The sequence below is a fragment of the Rattus norvegicus genome, chromosome 8, assembly GCF_036323735.1.
Source record: "Rattus norvegicus strain BN/NHsdMcwi chromosome 8, GRCr8, whole genome shotgun sequence".
NCBI classification, from domain to species: Eukaryota; Metazoa; Chordata; class Mammalia; order Rodentia; family Muridae; genus Rattus; species Rattus norvegicus.
This window is the reverse complement of record NC_086026.1, coordinates 67,947,405-67,966,935: the sequence shown is the minus strand read 5'-3', so window position 1 is coordinate 67,966,935 and position 19,531 is coordinate 67,947,405. Positions and strand designations below refer to the sequence as shown.

Here is a 19,531-nt window from a genome sequence, read left to right as displayed (position 1 = left end):
AGTCTGTATTAAAAGCAAGCAAGATAAAATGCTGACCATCCATCAGTGGAGTGACCATCCAGTTTGCTCGTGTCATTGCCTGAGGGAAATGAATTCCAAACATGAGGAAAGGCTTCTAAAAAGGCACAAGTCCCTGGCTTCAGTGTACCTGCCCCAAGCAGCAGATCATTCCCCAGAAGACCTCATGGTGGACGGTACTCAGTGATGACATTTCATTTTCACACAGGACAAGAGCCGAATGTTCCGCGTCCAGTTCAGTGGGGAGTCCCAGGAAGAGGCACTGGAACACTGCTGTGGCTGCGTGCAGACCCTGACCCAGTATGTCACCGTCCAGGAACCTGACCGCATCACCCAGGAGCTTCAGCAGAGCCCAGGCCCACGAGAGGCAGGTGAAAGCCAAGGGAAGGATCCACTGCAGCAGGGGGTGAGTGCTGATATGCTGGCTACCTGAGACACCTGACAGTGTGAGGCACTGAGAGGACCCTGGTGGAAGCTCCAGGTCCACCTGGCTGCTCACAGCCTCCTGTAACACCAGTGGCACGTGACCTAATATGCTCTTCTGGCCCCCTCACTCACATGTGGGTACACGCACACACCAGTCAAAAAAAAAACATTTTTAAAAGGATGTAAGAGTGATCTTTTAAATTCAAGGTTCATCCTTTCAGACTAGCTGCCAAAAGACCAAGAAATAAAGACAGGGAGCCTCATCTGTATTCCAATTCATTAGAGAACAGGGGTTCTCGAAGTGAGATCCCTGGGACACTTAAGGTCAAGACCATTTCATCACAGTAAAACACTATCTGCCACTTTCACTGTCTGCTTTAGTGGGACCAAAACACTTATGGGTCAGGCTCCTGACACTATAAGCCAAGCAGTGGACCATCCTTGCTTCTCAAGGCATGCAGAGTAAAAGGGGCCCACACTGGACGAGTGCTGGTTGTTTCTGGAAAGCACCTGAGCAAGACACTTGACCCTGGTAGCTTAATTATCACAGCTCTGAGGGATAGTGCTTCACAGATCCTTGGGCAGCTCAGGGCAGTGCCTCTCAGTGAGCACTTCAAAGGGAACTCAGGCCTTTCATCTCAGACAACAATGGACACTACTTCCTGATACAGAAAGTGTGTTTTGGTTTTAGACAGGATCTGCCCTGTTAACCTGTGATCCTCCTGTCCCAGCCTTCAGGTCTGTACCAGTGTGCTAGCTGGGCCTAAAATGTAAGCTGAAGTTAGAATCTTGGAAAACTTGTGTCTGCCACACAGGTGCCAGGCCTTTCTGACCCAAGACTTTTCTGAGCCCCCCCCCCCAGGTAAATGGGATTTTCCTTTATGAACAAGTGATGGAATGTGTTAACACCTGGAAGTTAGGTATAGTTCACTGAACAACACATACACACTGACCAATGCATGGTGCCAAGATTCCAAATGGCTGAGAGAGAACTATCTAAGTGCAGAATAGGCCAGTGGCTATGGTTCGGTCTTATGTTGCCTGCCCGTGTGCATACTAACAAATAAGGCAAGTCTGGTTGCACCATGTGGGAACACATGCAGAGTGGGCCTGTGCGTTACAACAGCAGATGAAGGCTCCGTCCGGTGTGCTGACTCTAAAGGCTGGTACCAGACTGTCTATGTAGGAGCATCCTAAAAGTACTGGTTTCATAGACTCTTCTCATCTGTAATTTTATGTTCTGGATAGGTGAGACAGCCTGATATTATGCAAAGGCCATAAGCTCTGGTATTTGAACAGATCTAGGTCATTAGAATCCTAGGCTGTTTTTGTGGTAGCTGTGTGATCTCATGCAAGCCATGAATGACCCTCCCCTGTGAAACAGTAAATGAGAAGTACTGGACAGTGTCTGGAAAACTGAACAGAAAGCACGCTGTAGTCACAACTACTGCTACCAGCAGCCTTCTCAGCTCTGCCCTTCTGCCACTGAGCAAAGGTCAGAACCTCCAGAGCCCAGGAGGAACAGGAGACTCAGTGAATTGGCAGAGCAGAAGGCCAAGCCATTGAGCACAAGCACAGCCTACAGCAAGCCTTAGACCAGACATTTCCCAAGCTGACCCATGACTTCTGGGACACAGAGCAGGATGCATGCTTTAAGTTTACCTTAAAAGTTGTGGAGTGGCCAAGTTTAAGTCACCATGCAACATTCAGGTGTATCATTTACCTATACCATGTCTTTTTAGTCAAAAGTAGTTGTTCCCTTCTTTGCAGATAGGAATAATTAAAGTTCTTGAGTCATTTCTTGGCTTATGTTTTAGGTTTTACTTTTCCCCAGCCTAGTAATTTTGTTAATTGTGGCCTCACCAGGTGTTTCTTAACCAGAGGGCTCTTGAGGCAACCCACACCACCATAAGAGAGGACTGGGCAGGAGTGGGGATCAGGAGAGGGGGTGGGACAGGAAGAAGGGTGGTAGTTCTTAGGACCTCTCTTGTGAGCAGAGGTTCAGAAGCAGTAGCAGCAAGAATAAAGTCTTAGTGTGTGCACAACGCTTCCCTTCACTGCTAAGTTGAATCACCTAGTGCAAGAGCCCACCAGACTCAGAGGTGGGGCCACCCTCAGCTGCTGTAGTGTTAGGGGGTTGGTATTTTAGCTGCCATCTTTCTCACTACAGTACCATCAAAAGCACTAACAGCAGAGATAGAGGGACACTAGGCACCAGAGTTTGACTTCTGTAATGTATGATAAACTAAAGGAATTGAACACATGAGCCAGGCTTATCTAAGGGCTCCTGACCACACAGTCCCATCCCACCCCATCCCCACCCACACCCCACCCTCCTCCTCTTCCTCTTCCTCCTCCCCCTCTAACTGCATGTTTCTCTGCAGTCCTCCCTGATTCTGGAGCAGCATGTGTGTATGGCAGCTGGCACAGGTCTGCTAGAGGAAAGGACTTCAGTGACACATCTAGCTCAGGTATTTCTGTGCTGGGTTTTGTTCCTAAAAAGGGAATTTGTATTCCTCAATTCTTTCTCTTGTCCTAGAAAAGAAACCTAAAGTATTATTAAACAGAAGATGAAGTCAGCCAAGGACAGGTTACTGCCATCAGCCCTGTCCCCTGCCCTTAGATCACACAGGATAGCATATGTAGACTATCTGAGGAAGTAAACAAGAAACTGGCTTCCTGTGCTATGAGGAACCACTTCCCCAAAAGAATCAGAGAATTCAATTTAATTTTGGAATTAACTTGTATAAACTATTCTAAAACAAATACCAAAGCCAGATCTGGATTCTAATTCCTTCAGGGCCAGCCATCTTTTAGTGCTACAGTCTCAACTAAGGAAGGTGGAAAGTGGGAGGAAGGCATAATAAGTCCCTATGGCTGTTCTTCTGAACACAGGCTCTGGTAAGGATGGCCCTGGAACCAACTCCTGAACACTTAACATGAACAGCTCAGTCCAAAGACACAGGAGGATAAAAGCTGGTATATAAGCTGCCATGCCTACGGACTCTTATCTTCTACCAGTTCTTTCAGTCCACCGACCATCAGCTGTATGCCACAGCCCATAAACAAATGTTACAGGCTATGCAGTGACGTCTGCCTGAGCCCAGGGAGCTTCAGAATCTTTTGCTTGCTGACTTTCTCAATACCTTGCCACTCAGACCACCTTGTACCCAACTCCTGCCCACTTGTAGCTCCATTCACACTTAAAGTAGTTCCCTCTGCTGGAATTCACTGAGGAATCCTTGGTTCACGACATCCTGGCGGTACCAGGCAAGGCCTTATAGCAGTAACACATGCTTTCCACAGAACCTGTATGTTCATCAATGTGAAAGGATGAGGGGTCCTTTTTATTCAAATGGCATCTACTAAACTGTAAATAGTGGTACATAAAGAAAACAGGGGCTGCGGGTGTATCTGGCTTACTAAAGATAAATAAGACAATTACGGACAAAAATTTGAGAGAAGGCAGCAGGAGAGCAAATGCTGATCATGTACAAGACTCTGGATTCAGTTCCCCAGCCTGCACTCATGGAAAAGACAAAGAATGCTTACCTCTTAATGCCTGACAACTATAAAAGGCAAAACTGTGTCTGTCCAGCAGGAGGCAGACTTCCACACTTTACCTACCTGATCACACACATCGATGAGACCAGAAACAGTAAAAGGTTGCTCTGATCTTTGGGGCAGATCATCTGTGAATGCAAACTGAGTAACTTCCTGAGAGACAACTGATCTAAAACAAGCTTAGTCTCTTAAACTGGACTACAGCTGTACATAAGTGTACATAGAAGGATGTTTATTGTAATATTTACAATTAAGAATGGAACCAAGGGCTGGAGAGAGGGCTCAGTGGTTAAGAGCACCGACTGCTCTTCCAGAGGTCCTGAGTTCAGTTCCCAGCAACCACATGGTGGCTCACAACCATCCCTCTTCTGGTGTGTCTGAAGATAGCGACAGTGTACCCATACATAAAATAAATAATTCTTTAAAAAAAGGGGGGGAGAGGGATTCGAGATAAATGCCATACCAAGTGGCTAAAGTACAACATTACTGCAGACAGGTTAGAACTGTGACCAGGCGCAGCAAGGTGGCCCAGTGGCTAAGGTGCTTGTTGCCAAGCTTGGTGACCTACCTGAGTTTAATTCTTAGGACCCATTAAGAGGAAGAAAGGAACTGACTCCAGCAAGTTATCTTCTCACCTCCCTATGTGTGACAAGGCAACCTCCCCCAACAAGCACATCAAACTGATGTCAAGCCCTATCATTGGCATGGAGAAATAATCACAGTGCATTAAATTTATTGAAGCTGTGACACAGCACTATTCCACTTTTATAATATACTAAATTTGAAAGAATTTAACAGCGGCTTTCAATGGAGAACATGACTGTATATGTTTTTGTATTATCTTTATTTCTTTTAGGCAGAATCTGAAAAGCCCATTTAAATTTAAAAAGGTAAATTTCTGCTATTGATACATGTATCAGCATTAATTCTATTCTAGCAGCATTAATGTGAGGCAATGCACGCACGCACGCACGCACGCACGCACCCACCCACACACCCACACACATGCCAAAACTAAATAGACCCAACAGAGCTGGAACTCACTGATTCTTTGTTCATGTTGGTCAATGACACATCTTCCAAAATGTCAAGCACAAACAGAATTCAGTGTAAACTAAAATTTAAAGGCTGGTAACTTAATGAATTGGGTTTTCAGGGTTGGTGGTGTAAACACACATGAACCCTTCCTTGGGTTCTATCCATATGCTTGTAATCCCAATACTCTAGAAGGACCAAGAGTTCAAGGTCATCCTTGGCAATCTAAGGGGTTTGAAACCACCTTGTTGCTACTTGGGACCCTCAAAGGACCAACAATCAGGCTCAGTGCCAGGACTGCAGATACACTGCACTACTTTTTTGCGTGGGTTCTAGTGATCAAATTTGGGTCCTTTGCTTACCCATCAGGCACTTTGCCAACTGAGCTAATCTCCCCAGCTCCTTAACTGGTTTTAAGATGCTGCAGGTTACCAAAAGCTGTATGAATTATGAATGGCCAATAAGCATACAAAATGATGCTCAGTATTATTTCTGACTAGGGAAATGTAAACTAAAACTACAACAAGACAGCCATACATGTTTATTAGGATGGCTAAAATTAAAAACAAATTCATAAGACCAGTAAGATGGCTCAGTGGGTAAAAGTACTTGCCAGTCAAGCCTGATAACCCAAGTTCAGTCCTGGGACCCCTAAAATCCGAGCACTCCTATAGCAAGATGGGAAGCAGAGATAAAAGAACATTGCTTGATTCAATAGCCAGAAACAATGAGATTCTGTCTCAAGAAAGAGGCAGGAAAGACCTGACTGCTAAAAGTCACGCTCTGACCTCTGTCTGTGCACTGTGGTTTGCATGCTCCTGCATTCCCATGTAGTCATAACAAGAGCAACGGCAGTACAAGAGCTGTGCTAGTGAGTGCAGATGGCCTAGCCCTAGCAGTTGGTCATAAGCTAGATAACCCAACCACTCCTAGGTATCTGGTTCATTTTAAGATGAAACTTTAAATTTAAGGAGGCACAGTAATACATGCCTGAAACCCCAGTACTTAGGAGGTGAACATAGGAGAGTTATAAGTCAGAGAAAACTGTCTAGGCTAGTCCCATTTCAAAATAAGTAAACTTGAACATTTATAACAAAAAGCGAAATAACCCAGGCCAACTGAAGGAGAATGCATTAATTGTAGTACATCTGCACAATGGAATATTTAATTTGAAAAAAGGGAATGAATTATAGATACACTTAATAATAACCCATATTAAGTGAAAGATGCCAAGAGTATAGGTGTTTCTCAGCTTAGTGTGGCTAAATCTGTATCAAATAATTCTAAGATGAAATATATTTAAAAATGTTTTAAACCACCTAACTCTGGAACATTATAGCTTAGCAACATAACCGTGGAGTATAGGCTTTATACCTTTGAGCCTGTGATGGGAGGACAGAGGTCACCACGCAGCCAGCATCACCAGAGTAGAGCTCTCATGTTACTGCCCAAGGAGAAGCCAAACACTCAAGTGCAATTTCTCCTGAATACATATTTTTATTTCACTGTCAAGTTGAGAAGTCAAGGAACTGAATCATTAAAAAAGGACTGTACACTATGACCTATTATAGAACATGACATTTTTGAAATGGCAAGGTAAAGACAGAAGAGTAGATTCATAGCTACCCGGTCCAGCCTTAAGAGTTTGACTACAAGACTACAATCAACAACATTAGAGTTTTAGGACATCCTATGTCTTGATTATGGGAGAGGCTGATGTCTCCGCCAAATTACTGATGGCCACCAACCAGAAAACAAGCATTACTTTTGTCCTTTGGGTGGCCAATCACAAAGACCACCTCCTGCCAGCCCAACTGTTTCTTTAGTGATGCTGAGGATCAGACTGCACTTTAGTCACACTGTGCAAGTACACTGCCACTGAGCTACACCCCCAGGTAGACAACCCCTTTCTTCCATTCAGAATCCAACTTCCGAATGAAGAAGGTTACTAGCCTAGTATTGTTAACTGGATCTCAACTTTAGATACACCAGTGTTTCCTTAAAGATCCAAATTTATCTCATTGTCTATGTATGTCCAGAAAATGTAGAGGTGGGCCCAGTAAGTAGTAGCCCTCTACAATCTAGACATTTGGGACACAGTAGCAGGAGGGGCCACAGATTTGAGATCAGCCTGTGTTTTTGGTTTGGCTTTTGTTGTTGTTTTGGCTTGTTTTCTTTTTTAAATCGGGGTTTGGAGCAGAGACAGAATGAGAGAGAGAGAAGGAAGTAGGGGAAGAATATAGCGCCCGAGAGTGGATGGAGGAAGGAAAGAAATGTAGACACAGAATTATAAATGTGAAACATAAGTATAGAAAAGGATTTTTGTAAAGCCAGTAACATTTTATGTTGTTCTAAATTTTAAGGCAATGTTTTCTGTGTTAAATTATCTGGGATCACACAATCAACCCGTCTGGTCTTTTGGCACCCCTGCAGTCTATCCTGGCGCCAGAGAAGCTGACCCTAGCCTATGAAGGATCTTCATGGGGAGCAGAAGAATTGGGCCCTTTTCTACGTTTATGCCTCATGGATCAGAACTTCCCAGCATTTGTGGAAGAGGTGGAGAAGGAACTTAAAAAGATCACAGGGTTGAGAAACTAAAAGCCCTGCACATGTATGCAATTAAGGAACTGAAGGTATTTGAATAAAGAGTATTATTCCAAGCACCTTTTATCAATGTTTTATTGTTAAAAACAGGTGAATTCACTTTTTTTGTACACCATTGCACTTCAATAATTACACAGAACACAAGTACATGCATCTACAGTTAGTACCGCATGAGAACCCAGTCAGGTTATAAAATCTATCATCAGTCATGAAATCAATGTGAAAATACAGTGTCAAACCAAAAGGTATAACTAGAGTTGCATAGAATATCACCATGCTATTAACATTTCAGGGTCATTGAAAACAAATGGGAAATTATAAAAGTTGCCTTGATTGAATATACAAGAATAAGGTTCGACACATCAGTGCAAAAGATTTCAGAATTTACATGATTTGACAAAAGGAAAAATAGTCACTTAAAAAGCAATCATACATATATACTGCAATTCATTCTAGCCGTTCAGTGGACTGTTCCAGGTTCTTAAAGTTATAGGGTAAGTAAGCCCTTAGAATGACAGACTTAAGTTTATACTCTCATCTTTTTGTACCAGAACTGCAGCTTCCTCATCTGACAACAAATAATAAGGAATGAGTATCAGCAGCTTAAAAATGAAACAAGCTTTGACTTTATTTTGGATTTCTCCCACCCCCAAAAATATAAATATATATATATTTATATACTGTATATATCTGTAGGTTTTGCTGTACTTTACAAAATGATCACTAGATGGCAGCAGTGCATTTAGAGCTTTGCCAATTTAACAGCTGTATAAGTAAAAAATGGCGCATGCATGATCTGATCCTCAAAGGACCTTTCGCTTCTATTTAAATATTTTAACAAAGGGAGGGAAAGCAACATTCACAGCACATCAAGCCCAAAATAGTTTACACCTTCTACACTGAAGCATTGTTTAAAATGTACCTGGCTAGGTCACCCTTATAGGAGAGGCTAAATAAGGCATGCTTTAGACGGTCATTGTGGTGTTGCTCACTTGAAAGGGAGAGACCAAAGAGGTCCAAGCAGAAAACTTAGCAGGTCATGTTGCCATCATTTTTCAGGAACCTAAAGAGCTGAAAAAAGAAAGATATCTGGAAATTAAAAGAATATGCACTGCCACTCCATCACAACATCAGTGCCACATCAGATACAGCGTTGTTCAAACAGCATGCACAGGGATGTGGTAATGAAACTCTGATCTCCATGTGCCCCTAAGCATTCTGGTCACCATCTCTGTCATGCCTTCAGCAGAGACCACACAAAGTACTGACAGGTTTTTGGGTATAATCTGCCTAAGCATGTAACAATTTATTTCTTTTTAATCCTTTTAAAAAATATGTAAGAAGACTGCAATACAAGGTGTTTAACATGAAATGAACCTAGTATAAATATGTGGGTCAATACAGCTGAAAGGCATTCCTTTCCATCCACTGCAGGGAACAGAAAGAACTTGTTCCATTAGTATCAGCTAGTCTGAAATTATCTATAAAGTCTTAACACATAACACCAACTACTGGAGAATTTGTAGCAAGGTGAGCAGAAGCACAGTTCATTTAAATAGAACTTTCAAGTCTCTTAAAGAAGGCATACTTACATTAAAAGCAGTACTTAATTTGTGTTTCTCTGGCGCAAGTTTTTATCTTTGTGATTGTTGGTAGAGTTGGTTTTCCTTTGGAGGAAAAATTGGACTGTGTGAGTTCAACTAGTCACATCATTTGAAAAGGTACCACATGGAAACAGACTCCTCACTTCCTTCCATCCCAGGTGTAGAAGCAAACTCTACTAACAGTGCATAATAATATTCTACCTCCTACTTTCAATGAATAGATCCTTCAGACTCCCAAGGCAAACAACACACATGTAACTTTCCTTTAGATTTCTGAACTACAAACTACTTACAACAGTGAGAGAGACTTATATTCCTTTGAATACTAATTTCTTAACTGATAAAAGGTGACCAGCAACAAGCCATGCTGAGCCCTCTGGCTTTTAACCTGCCAGCTACCAACTATCCCTCTTGCTTCCTATAATCTCCAATTCTAGGAACCCTGGCAACCTTAGACTCATTTCACTCTTGGATGTCAGCAACTGTTAATAGAACTAGACCATTATTTAATTCTACAGTCAAATTTGAAGTTAACTTATACTATCATTTTAAACATGTCAAATGCATAAACTTTCTTTAAATTTCTTTTGCATACTATTTACTTCTATGGCTAAAAACAAGACCTGGCCTAAGGATCAGAAGATCATCAGTCAGAATTATTTCAGGCTTTAAAAGTGTACATTGCAACTTTAATAGAATTGTCTTCTCTTACAATCTTTAGTATTCCTTTTGACTGAAACTGCAAACACAACAAAATTCAATCAGAAACTGTAAAGTTGTATCCAATGAAGTACTCACATTGGCCCGGCTGGTTCATCATCTATATGAGATGTTCAGTTTTTAATAATCCAAGAGACATAAGAAGAAAGGAGAAAACCATTAGACTCTACCTAACAACGAGCAGGACAGTAAACTGCAAGTGGCAAACATGGCTATTCATAGCATTTATTAAAGGCCATTCCATCTGGAGGTGCAAAACACTCATGAAGTTATTTCTAAATTCAGTTTTAATGGCGGATATGCTGTTTCAATGGTTTTAGTTAACACTTTGAATGCTCATCATGAAAAACTGCAACTGTAGCGGACAGATAGGCTGTATCATTGTACTCATCTTGTCCCCAAGTTCCAGTGGTTCACTCTTATATAGATGAGAAGACAAACCAACATTTCAGTTGTAAAATCCTGCTGTTCGTTTTCTTGTGGAGAATGTATGCAGTTCTTCAATGTAAATGGATGTGTACATTCTATACATTTAACTACACATCCTGACTTCCCCAGAGGGCACTGTTTTTCTGCTGTTTTACAATCTTTATGAGGTTATTAATCTGAAGAATGAGAGTGAGGAAAAGGAAGCCATAATAGTTCAACCTAATCCTTGGCTACCCATGCTCAACTGGGCCAACAAGACACCTATGAAAAGCTGAGGATGTTCTGTGACATCACAGGGAGAACTGAATTGTGACAACCCTGTAAAAAGGACTCCACACAAAAAGATGGGTTCACTATTGTGCCCTGGCCAAAACAGGAGCCATGACATAGTTGTTTAATTAAAACGTTTTTGTTATTTGTGTTTAATTGTCAATACTTTGTAATTCTGACAACTTGGTCTCCTCTTAGTAGATATGCATACATTGAGAAAATGTCATTAAAATCAAAAAATGGTATTTAAAAACTCTACAAGGGGAGGAAGCAAGAAAGCACCCTTTGTTTTTACTGTATAAAAAGTTGGGTGAACTAAGATATTTTATAACAGTTTGATTTCACTGAAGGCATCTAGAAAAACTCTCAGCAGGATTCCACAAGGGGGCTTGGTGCACATGAAGCAGTTATGGAGATTACAATCTTGGTGTAGGCATCTGCAGGAGCACATGTCAGGAGTAATGTCTGTCAGGGAGACATTGCTCCACCTGTTCCTTTCAGGCAACGGAGAGGCAAAGCCACCGCCAGCACACAGTGACTGGAGCAAAACAGGATTTAAAAAAAAAAAACAAAAAACTAACCACGAACCAATGACTCATCAGCAAAACAATAGACTAGCAACATACCAGTGTCCACAGGAGTCCACTACTAACAACAGTACTAGTAAAACAGGTACAGAGGACTAACTAGGACTCTGGACACCCAAGACAACTGTTTGCTGTGTATGCAGTGGAAAGATACAAGGACATATCAGGTACTAAGACACACAAGCCCAGCCCGAACCCTCCCCTCAGCACAGCCTACTCAGCACCCAGGGCAGGCAAATCAGATAACATGCTAGAAGCTAAGCACCCTGGGAATTTAAAGACACAGGATTAATTTTAGTGTGCATCCCAAAATACAAAATTCTAATGCAAGACTCCCAACTTTACAAAACAGGAGGGGGTAATCACAAATGCAAGTCAGTTTTTCCCTAGCAGGACACTAGACTAACCCAAGAGCACTGCACACCACAGGCCTTTCTCTTGGCATGGGGGTGTACCCTGGTGTCTAGAAATACCACTTTCCAACCTAACAAGCTGGCCACATGCAAAGGCTGGCATGTGAGTATGTGAGCAACAGTGTTTCTGGTGTAGCTGCCATGCCTGAAAGTGGGAGCCGCTGTGACTCAACTGCGTCTAAATCCCAGGAACCCCCTTTGATTCCCAAATCCACTTGGACACCACAAAGAAGAGGACACCCACCCCCTCCTCTCCTGCACTGAGCAACTGTCTGCAGCATTACTCTCCCATACAGGCCAGACAAAAGAACAACTTGACCTCCACAGGAAGGTCAGGAGAGAAGAACAGAAGTACAGAGAAAGGCACAAAATAAAGTAAATGAGGACTAAACAGCAAACTAAAATCCAAATTAGTTGTGAAAGTGAATGAGGTAAACTTGAAGTGTTAACATCATGAACTGTGCATTGTATAGACTGAAGCGGAGATTAAACAAACTCCAAAAGCATGCATATCGCTCACTTACCACCATGTTTTAAGGGTTTGATGCAATTGAAGGGGGAAAAAAAAGAAGTCACAGTAACCGACAAATATCAACATACCCCCAAACCCTCAGGCCAAAGCCGCCTTAAACAAAGACTGTTCTCTCCACCTGGGGATTACTCACAGCCACTGGCTAGATGAGAGGAAGAGGACTGAGGGGAGAATGAAACAAGATGTTTCTGGAATCCATCTGATGAGTGTGAAGTGCCTGATGGCGTGGTGCACACACTGATTTGCCTGACTGCTTTGTCCTTAGTGAAGGTGTGGCTGCCCTCAACACCCCTACCCTGACGCACACCTCATTATATAGGGAGGGCACTAATATATCGTAAGTAACATACTGCACCCACTATACAACACAAAGTGATGGCTTTAGATTCAAAGCAGCCAAGAGCCATAGAGTCAAAGCCCCTATGCTACTGCAATCTCCTCACTGACAGACTTTTGTGGCAGTGGGATGGAGTAATAGGATCTACGTCCCAGACTGGCCTAACTCCCTACAGTCCTGCCTCCACCTCCTAGGTGCTAGGATCCCAGGCATGTACTGTCACGGATGTTCATAGGTTGCTGAAGATCAAAGTGAGGAACCACACCTGCCAGTCAAGCCCCGCTACCAAGTAAGCTACATCCTCTCAGCCTTACCCCTCCTCACCCCCCACCCCCTCCTAAGCAGGCATCAAACTCAAAATCCTGCTTCAACCTCCCAAAAACTCCACTTACATTTTGCCTGATCTCAGAAGGGTTAACACTAAACCCAAGAGAAATGATAGTTATTTAGATAGTTTAGATAGTTCTTTCAATCATTTCCTCTTGCTTCATTTCCTCATAAGGTGCTTGTGACTGATCCTAGTTAAGCACAGTGAATGTATTTTCAGTTCAGTGTGTCTAAAAGAACTCAGATCAGGTACTAAATAGTGCTCTCCCACTTCTGCCCTCCAAACCTGCAAGAACCTTGTTCACCAGTAAATTAAGGAAGAATCCTTTGACCAACTTACAAAATTACCAGTGTGAAAACTGAAGATTCTCTAATGCTAACATTTTCAATGACTATGAGGCACTAGACTGTCTGAAGACCTCTGAAGGCCCAAGACTGAGTAGAATGCACCCCAGCCTCCATCTCCCAGTGTGCAGAAGGAATCCTGGGAGGGACACACTAACAGCACTCTGAGCTGAGTCTGAAAAGGACGAACACAAATGTGGCTCCAAGTATGAGTCCGGTTATAAAAGAAGGAAGAGCACACTACCTAACACTCTCAGGAGAACATTCAATGAAAGAGCAAAGCTCTTATTTGACTCTATTATTGACTTGTTACTAAGAACACTAAAAGCAAAAGTAAGTGTGTAAATAATCTATCTAGGAGATAATGTATGTGGTGCTGATTCTTCTGTGAAGTGGCCTGGGCACTCAGGAGATAAGGCCAAAGCTGCTTTTGAAGGAAGCAGTTAACCTCAACCATATACATTCTCCTATAACAAATCTAAAGAGATGCATGTGTTTTAATTAAACTCTACTTGTCTTCTTTTATACTGTTGGACTGATCACTGAGTGCTTTCCTACTTATGGAGATAAGTTACCAATAACCACAGACTACTGAAAATACAACTGTGTGAGTTCTTAGAGAGTTCACTGAGGCTCAAATAACCATGAGAGTTGATAATAAACCACTTATTTGGTAAACAAAAAGCACACCAGACCTACAAACACTATGCCACAGTGGCATAAATGGGCTAACAGACATTATGGGTAAAATTTCATCACTGAAACATTCTTAGTTTGTATCAGACAGAGTGCATCTCTTCATTCAACCTCAAGAGACTGTAAATCAATGTATGTATGTGTGTGTATGTGTGTATGTATGTATGTATGTATGTACATATCTATGTATCTATGAATCTATCTATCTGTAATTTAGAGAGAAGCAAATGGGAAGAAAGTGAGTTTGCCGTCCTCATGAACTGAGTTGGGAGTTGAGGAGAAATTTAACAAAAGGAAGGCCACAACATACAGAATATTCGCTGAAGATCAACACACACCCCTCTTCCAGAGGAAAAGCCAAAAACAGAAGAGGGAGATGGAAACAGAGGAATCTAAGAATGCTGAAGTGGGGCAGGGATGTGGAGATGGAAAATGGGCCCTGGACAACACTGGCTGTCAGGAAAGGAGAGAAAGTAAACTGCAACCGTTCCAGAATCCCAGCCTTTCACCCAATCCAGCGACAAAGAAGTAAAAGCTGCTTGCATGATGACATTCTCCTGAGAGACCCTGCAAGTAGGTTTTACTTTGCACTTACCCTGTAGTCATATGTTTTGTGTAGAATTCATTTACTCTATATAGGAATTTATTTTATTATTGTTCCATCCAGGCAGCTGTTAGAAAACTGCCCCCTGCCCCCATTTCGGTTTAACCACCAAAGAACTTTTAAATGGGTAGCTATCTCCATGACCAGGCATCTGTTTGTCAGACAGAACTATCACTAACCACTTCTAAAGTCTAACCTGAAGCCTGCTGGGATATTAACAAAAGTGGCTTTACAAGGCTGGCACCCCTGATGGGGACAAGCTAAGCCAATGTATAACTATTGTAAAAATAAAAATCATCTTTGTCTTAAAAACCAGGCTTGGAAACCCATCTATGCTTCTTCTTAGCCGACTTTTTGCCTCCGTGGCTTTATAAGAGGTGAAGATAGTATTTGACACAGTTAGTGTTGTATCTTTCTCAGTCTCACTGGTCTTTGGGGTATTTTTTCCCTTTTTGGGAACAAATTCAAGGTCTTGTGCTCTAACACTGACCCAAATCTAAGTCCCTAGGCTCTTAACTAGCAAGGTTTAAAACATTCTGAGGGGACAATAGTCCTGAATTATAACTGTTCCCAAATATCCAAGCTGTAAGCACATGGAAGAGAGGCAGCACTCTCCTCTCCTTTACTCTACCTTGGGAGTCCTAACATTTAACAGGAAAAAAAGAAAAGTGTGGAGGAAAGGCATCAGGGACACATGAGAACCCCAAGAATGAATTTTCACTTCATAGAATGAGAAAGCAAAACTGGGGACATCCTTTGTGGCAAGGAACTGGACAAAGGCCTCTCTGCTTCCAGCTCAAGTCTCCCATCTTTCCATCCAGCTCACTGATGAAAAGTACATCGGGAGAGGAGCCCACCAAGTCTTCCCGCAGAGATCAGTGTTCAGGAGACCTCCTCACCAGTGTCAGTACTCACTCTAAGACTCTACTTACTCCAGGCAAGAGATTTAAGAGCTGCTGAGAAGAAAGGAAAAGAAAGAAAAGTGGTTGTTGCTCTCAAATATGTCCTTTCAGAATCTAATGCCATGCTATGCCTTTGAGGATTTCTCTTTCCAAGAGAGTACAAAACTTCAGTTAACGCTGTCCAGTGAGAAGTGTGGTATGTTGTGGAGAGAGGTAACGCACTGTAGTCCTACTGCTCGGTGACATGGAGCCATCCACTCTGGGGAAGACACTGTAGCACAAGCAGATAGCAGCTAGCACCACCACCATTGCCCCAGGCATTCTGCACTGAGCTCGGAGCACATCCTCCAGTCTAGTCAGTGACAGGCAACGAGCAGTCATGGCTGGTTGGCCAACCAATTTATATTTGCTGATACAATTAATATTATAGCCCATAGGGATAAAGATGGGGCTTTTTAAGAATCTGGAACACTAATAATATAACTTCCATAAGTAGGTTCTCTGTAACCAAATTCACAAGACTGTCATAAAACTTTCCTAATTTTAAGCATATCCCACAAGTAAGACTTCCTTCAAGTCTTACTATGCTTTCTAATAATGAGTCAAAGGTGGTTCTACTCCTGTTATATCTTCCGTCACTCTGGGCCAGCTGAGGGACATGTCCTAGTGTGTCAGTTGAGGAGTTGGTATTTATTCTTTTAAACCTAGAAAGTAAGCTACATCCTCTCTACCATTCTTGTCTGTGAGACACAGACAGAAAAGCCAGAAGGTAAGAGGCCCTTGAAAACCTTTCAAAGGGACCAACCAAAGGAACCATAATCTGGCTTCTTCCAATGCCTTTCTGAACACAGTCTAAACTGCACTGGGGCAGTTAGCTATAGGGACTATGCCAGGTAATCATGTGACAACCAATCAGATACCTTAAATCTGCCTGAAAGAACAGGTGGCCTGTGATCTTGGGGTGGCTTCTAGGCTTGACTTGGATTCTCCTCAAGCTCAATCTGCCTGATGATCTGTATTGAAGGAGGACAGAGCTGAACAAAGAGTTTGACAGCTGCCCATCACCACATGGCCTGAAGGACAAGGTCTAGGGTTTGGAGAACACCTAAACAGGGAGAGAGCTAATTATATCTCTAGGTGGCTAATAAAAAAAAATCGTAGGAAGTAGGGAGCATAGATTAATAACCAGTATAAAAAGTTTTCTTTCTTTCCTTTTGGTACATAACATGAGTCCTTATATTCCTCTTTCAGCAACTGGAAACTACCCAAGGAACCAACCCCAACTTTACTATTTTGTTGGGATGCTCTTACCATCAGGAACCTCATCTGGCCTCTTCCTCTTCTCATACACAACAATGATCACCACAAGGATGATGATTTCAGCCAGAATTCCCAAGAAAGGCCAAAGTGGGGCAAGGTGGCTCCGTACCCTGAGGACTGTGGAAACGGAGGCAGAGCCAATGGAGTTGGTGGCATTACATTCATACTCTCCAGGATCTTCTGTGATTTGGAGATTCACAATATTCAATTCAGTGTAATTCTCCTTGTTGATGATGAAGAAGCGACCAGAGCTATTGGAAATCTCCTGGGGGGGAAAAGGCAGATCAGAGTGGATAAGCTACCCAAGGGAGGGTGACACTGTCCTCCATTCTTATCAGGATACTGGCTGGAATGAGATACTATCTTTGTTCAAAGAATTTTGAGCACTTAACTGATGACTTCCTTCAGTGTTCATCCAATACAATTATTATAGAATAGAATATACAAGTTTCCATTATTCATACTCTTCAAACTTCCAGATTGAGTGGAGGCCTATTGCTTGCCTCACAAAGAAATTTAACAAATGCTGCTTCAAAAGTGTGTTGCGGGGAGGGGAGGAGAGAAGGTCAGGGTGTACCACACTCTAGCAGTAAGAAGCTGAGAAGCAAGATATGCATTGTTGGGCGTGTCTGAGAATCTCGGGCCTGTCTGGTAACTTCAGAGCCGGCACATTTACTTTTTCACTTGGTAAGTCTTTAAACTTCTCTCAGAAGCAATGCTAAAAAACTTGCTCTCAGGAGGGAGCAGAGATAAAACCCTAACTTCCATTCCAGGACTCTAGGATTAAAGAAAAACCCTATTCAACCAGTCAACAAGTATCTACTAATTAGTATGTACCTATATATCCCCTACTAAAGTGAAGTAAATATGCACATGGAAAATCCTGACAGAAAAGTATAGAAGAAATCTAGCTTCCAAGAAGGGAAAAAGAGTGCCATAGGCAAATGCATTCATTGCCCAAGCCTGAGTTACACATCTGGAACCTAGGTTGGCAAGAGAAAACAGACTCCTAAAAGCTGTCCTCTGATTTCATTGTATGTGGGATGGTATGAGAAAACAGATGAATGATTTCAGGGTTTTTGTTTTTGGTTTCTTTTTGTTTTTAAGCAAAAACCAGTATCGGATGGAGAATTGTGAGATACTGAGGAGCAGGAAAGCTTCAAAGAGCTATCTTAGCACATTCAAAGAGCTGATCTTAGCACACAGTCATGGAGGAGGGGTAGCTGTAACAGGTTATGAGCACTCTAGACAGTGCATGTCTGTAAGGCAGGAGCAAGACAGCACATGAACAGAACTTTGCACTGTTCTTAAAGGACATGGGTAAGAAAGGAGTGTATAGAAGACTCAGCATCTCCACCCTATACTGGCAAGAATTAACAACACACAAAACAGCAGAGGACAGAGGAAGATTATCCTTCACATTATCACAGTTATAGCACATATGGATTTGTCACATATAGCACAGTTGAAATGGGGACCTTAAGCCTTCACAGTGAAATTCCAACTTCCATCCCTCAAAAGATGAAAGTGCTGAGTAATTTCTATCAGCTTTGATGAAAGTCAGAGACTCCCTACCCAGTGTCCAGCAGAGAAACAGATACTCCTTCCTAGCACCTTAGAAGACACAGTGGCTGTCTGTGAAAACACTCAGGTCAGCATCTTGACCTCCCAGCTCGTCATCCAGGCCTTATCCATACTTGACATTGTTCTGTCAAAAGGTCATAAAGTGAGAAATATACAGAACTTGAAATAAAACTACATAATATCCTTGATTTTGCCACTAATATATGTTGGTTAATATGTCACTTTTCTAAAGAAACTGGATTAGATGATTTACAGGGTCCTCAGAATCATCTGAGGACTGGTAATAAAAAAAAAGATGCCTATTAGGTATAATCTACATGCTAAAAGTATGAAAATCCCATCAGAAAGGAGATCTGGTTAGAAATCAGAGAATAAAAGGCACCAATACACTATTTAAACACTATCAAGAGTCACTCCACAGGAGCTCAAAGATGGCTCAGCAGTTATGAGCACTTGCTGTGCAATTATGATGCCAGTGTACATGTAATAAGCTAGGCATCCCGAACACACCTCTAACCCCAGCTCAGAGAAGGGGTGGAGACAGAAGAATTTCTGGGGCTTGCTGGTTTTCACCCTAGCCAAGAAAACATGAGCCCTGGGTTCAAGGAAGCCTCTGCCTCACCATGAGGAAACTGATGAGGAACATACCTAACACCTTTTTTGACTTCCACATTATGCACTGATGGGTGGACTCCATCCCCACACAAATAAAATGAAGCTTAAGAATTATTTAGGATCACAGAGATGGCTGAGCAGTTATCTGTATTTGCTGCTCTTACAGAGGACTGGAATTCAGGTCCTAGTACCCACAACAGGCAGCTCACAACTATCTGTATTCCTGCTTCAAGAGATCTGACACCCTCTTCTGGCCTATGTAACCACCCACACAAATGTGCAAGCTAACACATACAAACACACATAAATAAAAAATACATCTTTTAAAAAATTATTTCACAGACTGGAAAGAATGTTCTTTGACCTTTTGAGAAGCAAATATTGCCAGATTACAAATGCCTATGTCTGCTCTTTATCTCCAGAGAGTGCACCCAATTTTCATTTGGTATTTTCTGAATCTTAGGAATATACTTTTTTAAAAAGAATTATTGGGGTTGGGGATTTAGCTCAGTGGTAGAGTGCTTGCCTAGCAAGCGCAAGGCCCTGGGCTTGGTCCCCAGCTCGGGGGGGGGAGGGGGGGAGATTATTTATTTTATATA

At 42.3% G+C, this 19,531-nt stretch overlaps 2 protein-coding genes across 15 annotated transcripts in view; one reads left to right on the top strand and one right to left on the bottom strand.

Annotated features, from left to right (window-relative positions):
• Rec114 (REC114 meiotic recombination protein) overlaps positions 1 to 7,755 on the top strand; it is a 158,116-nt gene extending 150,361 nt beyond the window's left edge. For 2 of the 7 annotated variants that reach the window (XM_039081093.2, XM_006243157.5), the window contains exons 4-6: positions 227 to 424; positions 2,829 to 2,915; positions 7,477 to 7,706. In XM_039081093.2, coding sequence (XP_038937021.1) covers positions 227 to 424; positions 2,829 to 2,915; positions 7,477 to 7,641 — 450 coding nt within the window. In that variant the 3' untranslated portion in view covers positions 7,642 to 7,706. Of the gene's footprint in view, positions 1 to 226; positions 425 to 2,828; positions 2,916 to 4,864; positions 4,899 to 7,406 lie in introns of all 7 variants that reach the window. The other 5 variants (XM_063265122.1, XM_006243158.5, XM_006243160.5 and 2 more) reach the window with 4 other exon arrangements.
• The window catches only part of Nptn (neuroplastin), a 66,554-nt gene continuing 54,727 nt past the window's right edge, over positions 7,705 to 19,531 (bottom strand). For 2 of the 8 annotated variants that reach the window (XR_010054023.1, XR_005487909.2), the window contains 4 exons: positions 16,843 to 16,998; positions 10,050 to 10,071; positions 9,240 to 9,314; positions 7,705 to 8,718 (listed from right to left, as the gene is read on the bottom strand). Coding sequence is in view for 6 of the 8 variants with exons in the window: in NM_001413347.1 (NP_001400276.1) it covers positions 9,254 to 9,314; positions 10,050 to 10,071; positions 16,725 to 16,998 (357 nt within the window). In the remaining 2 variants the exon portion in view is untranslated. Of the gene's footprint in view, positions 8,719 to 9,239; positions 9,315 to 10,049; positions 10,072 to 16,366; positions 16,427 to 16,485; positions 16,519 to 16,724; positions 16,999 to 19,531 lie in introns of those variants that run through there. The other 6 variants (NM_001413347.1, NM_001413348.1, NM_019380.3 and 3 more) reach the window with 4 other exon arrangements.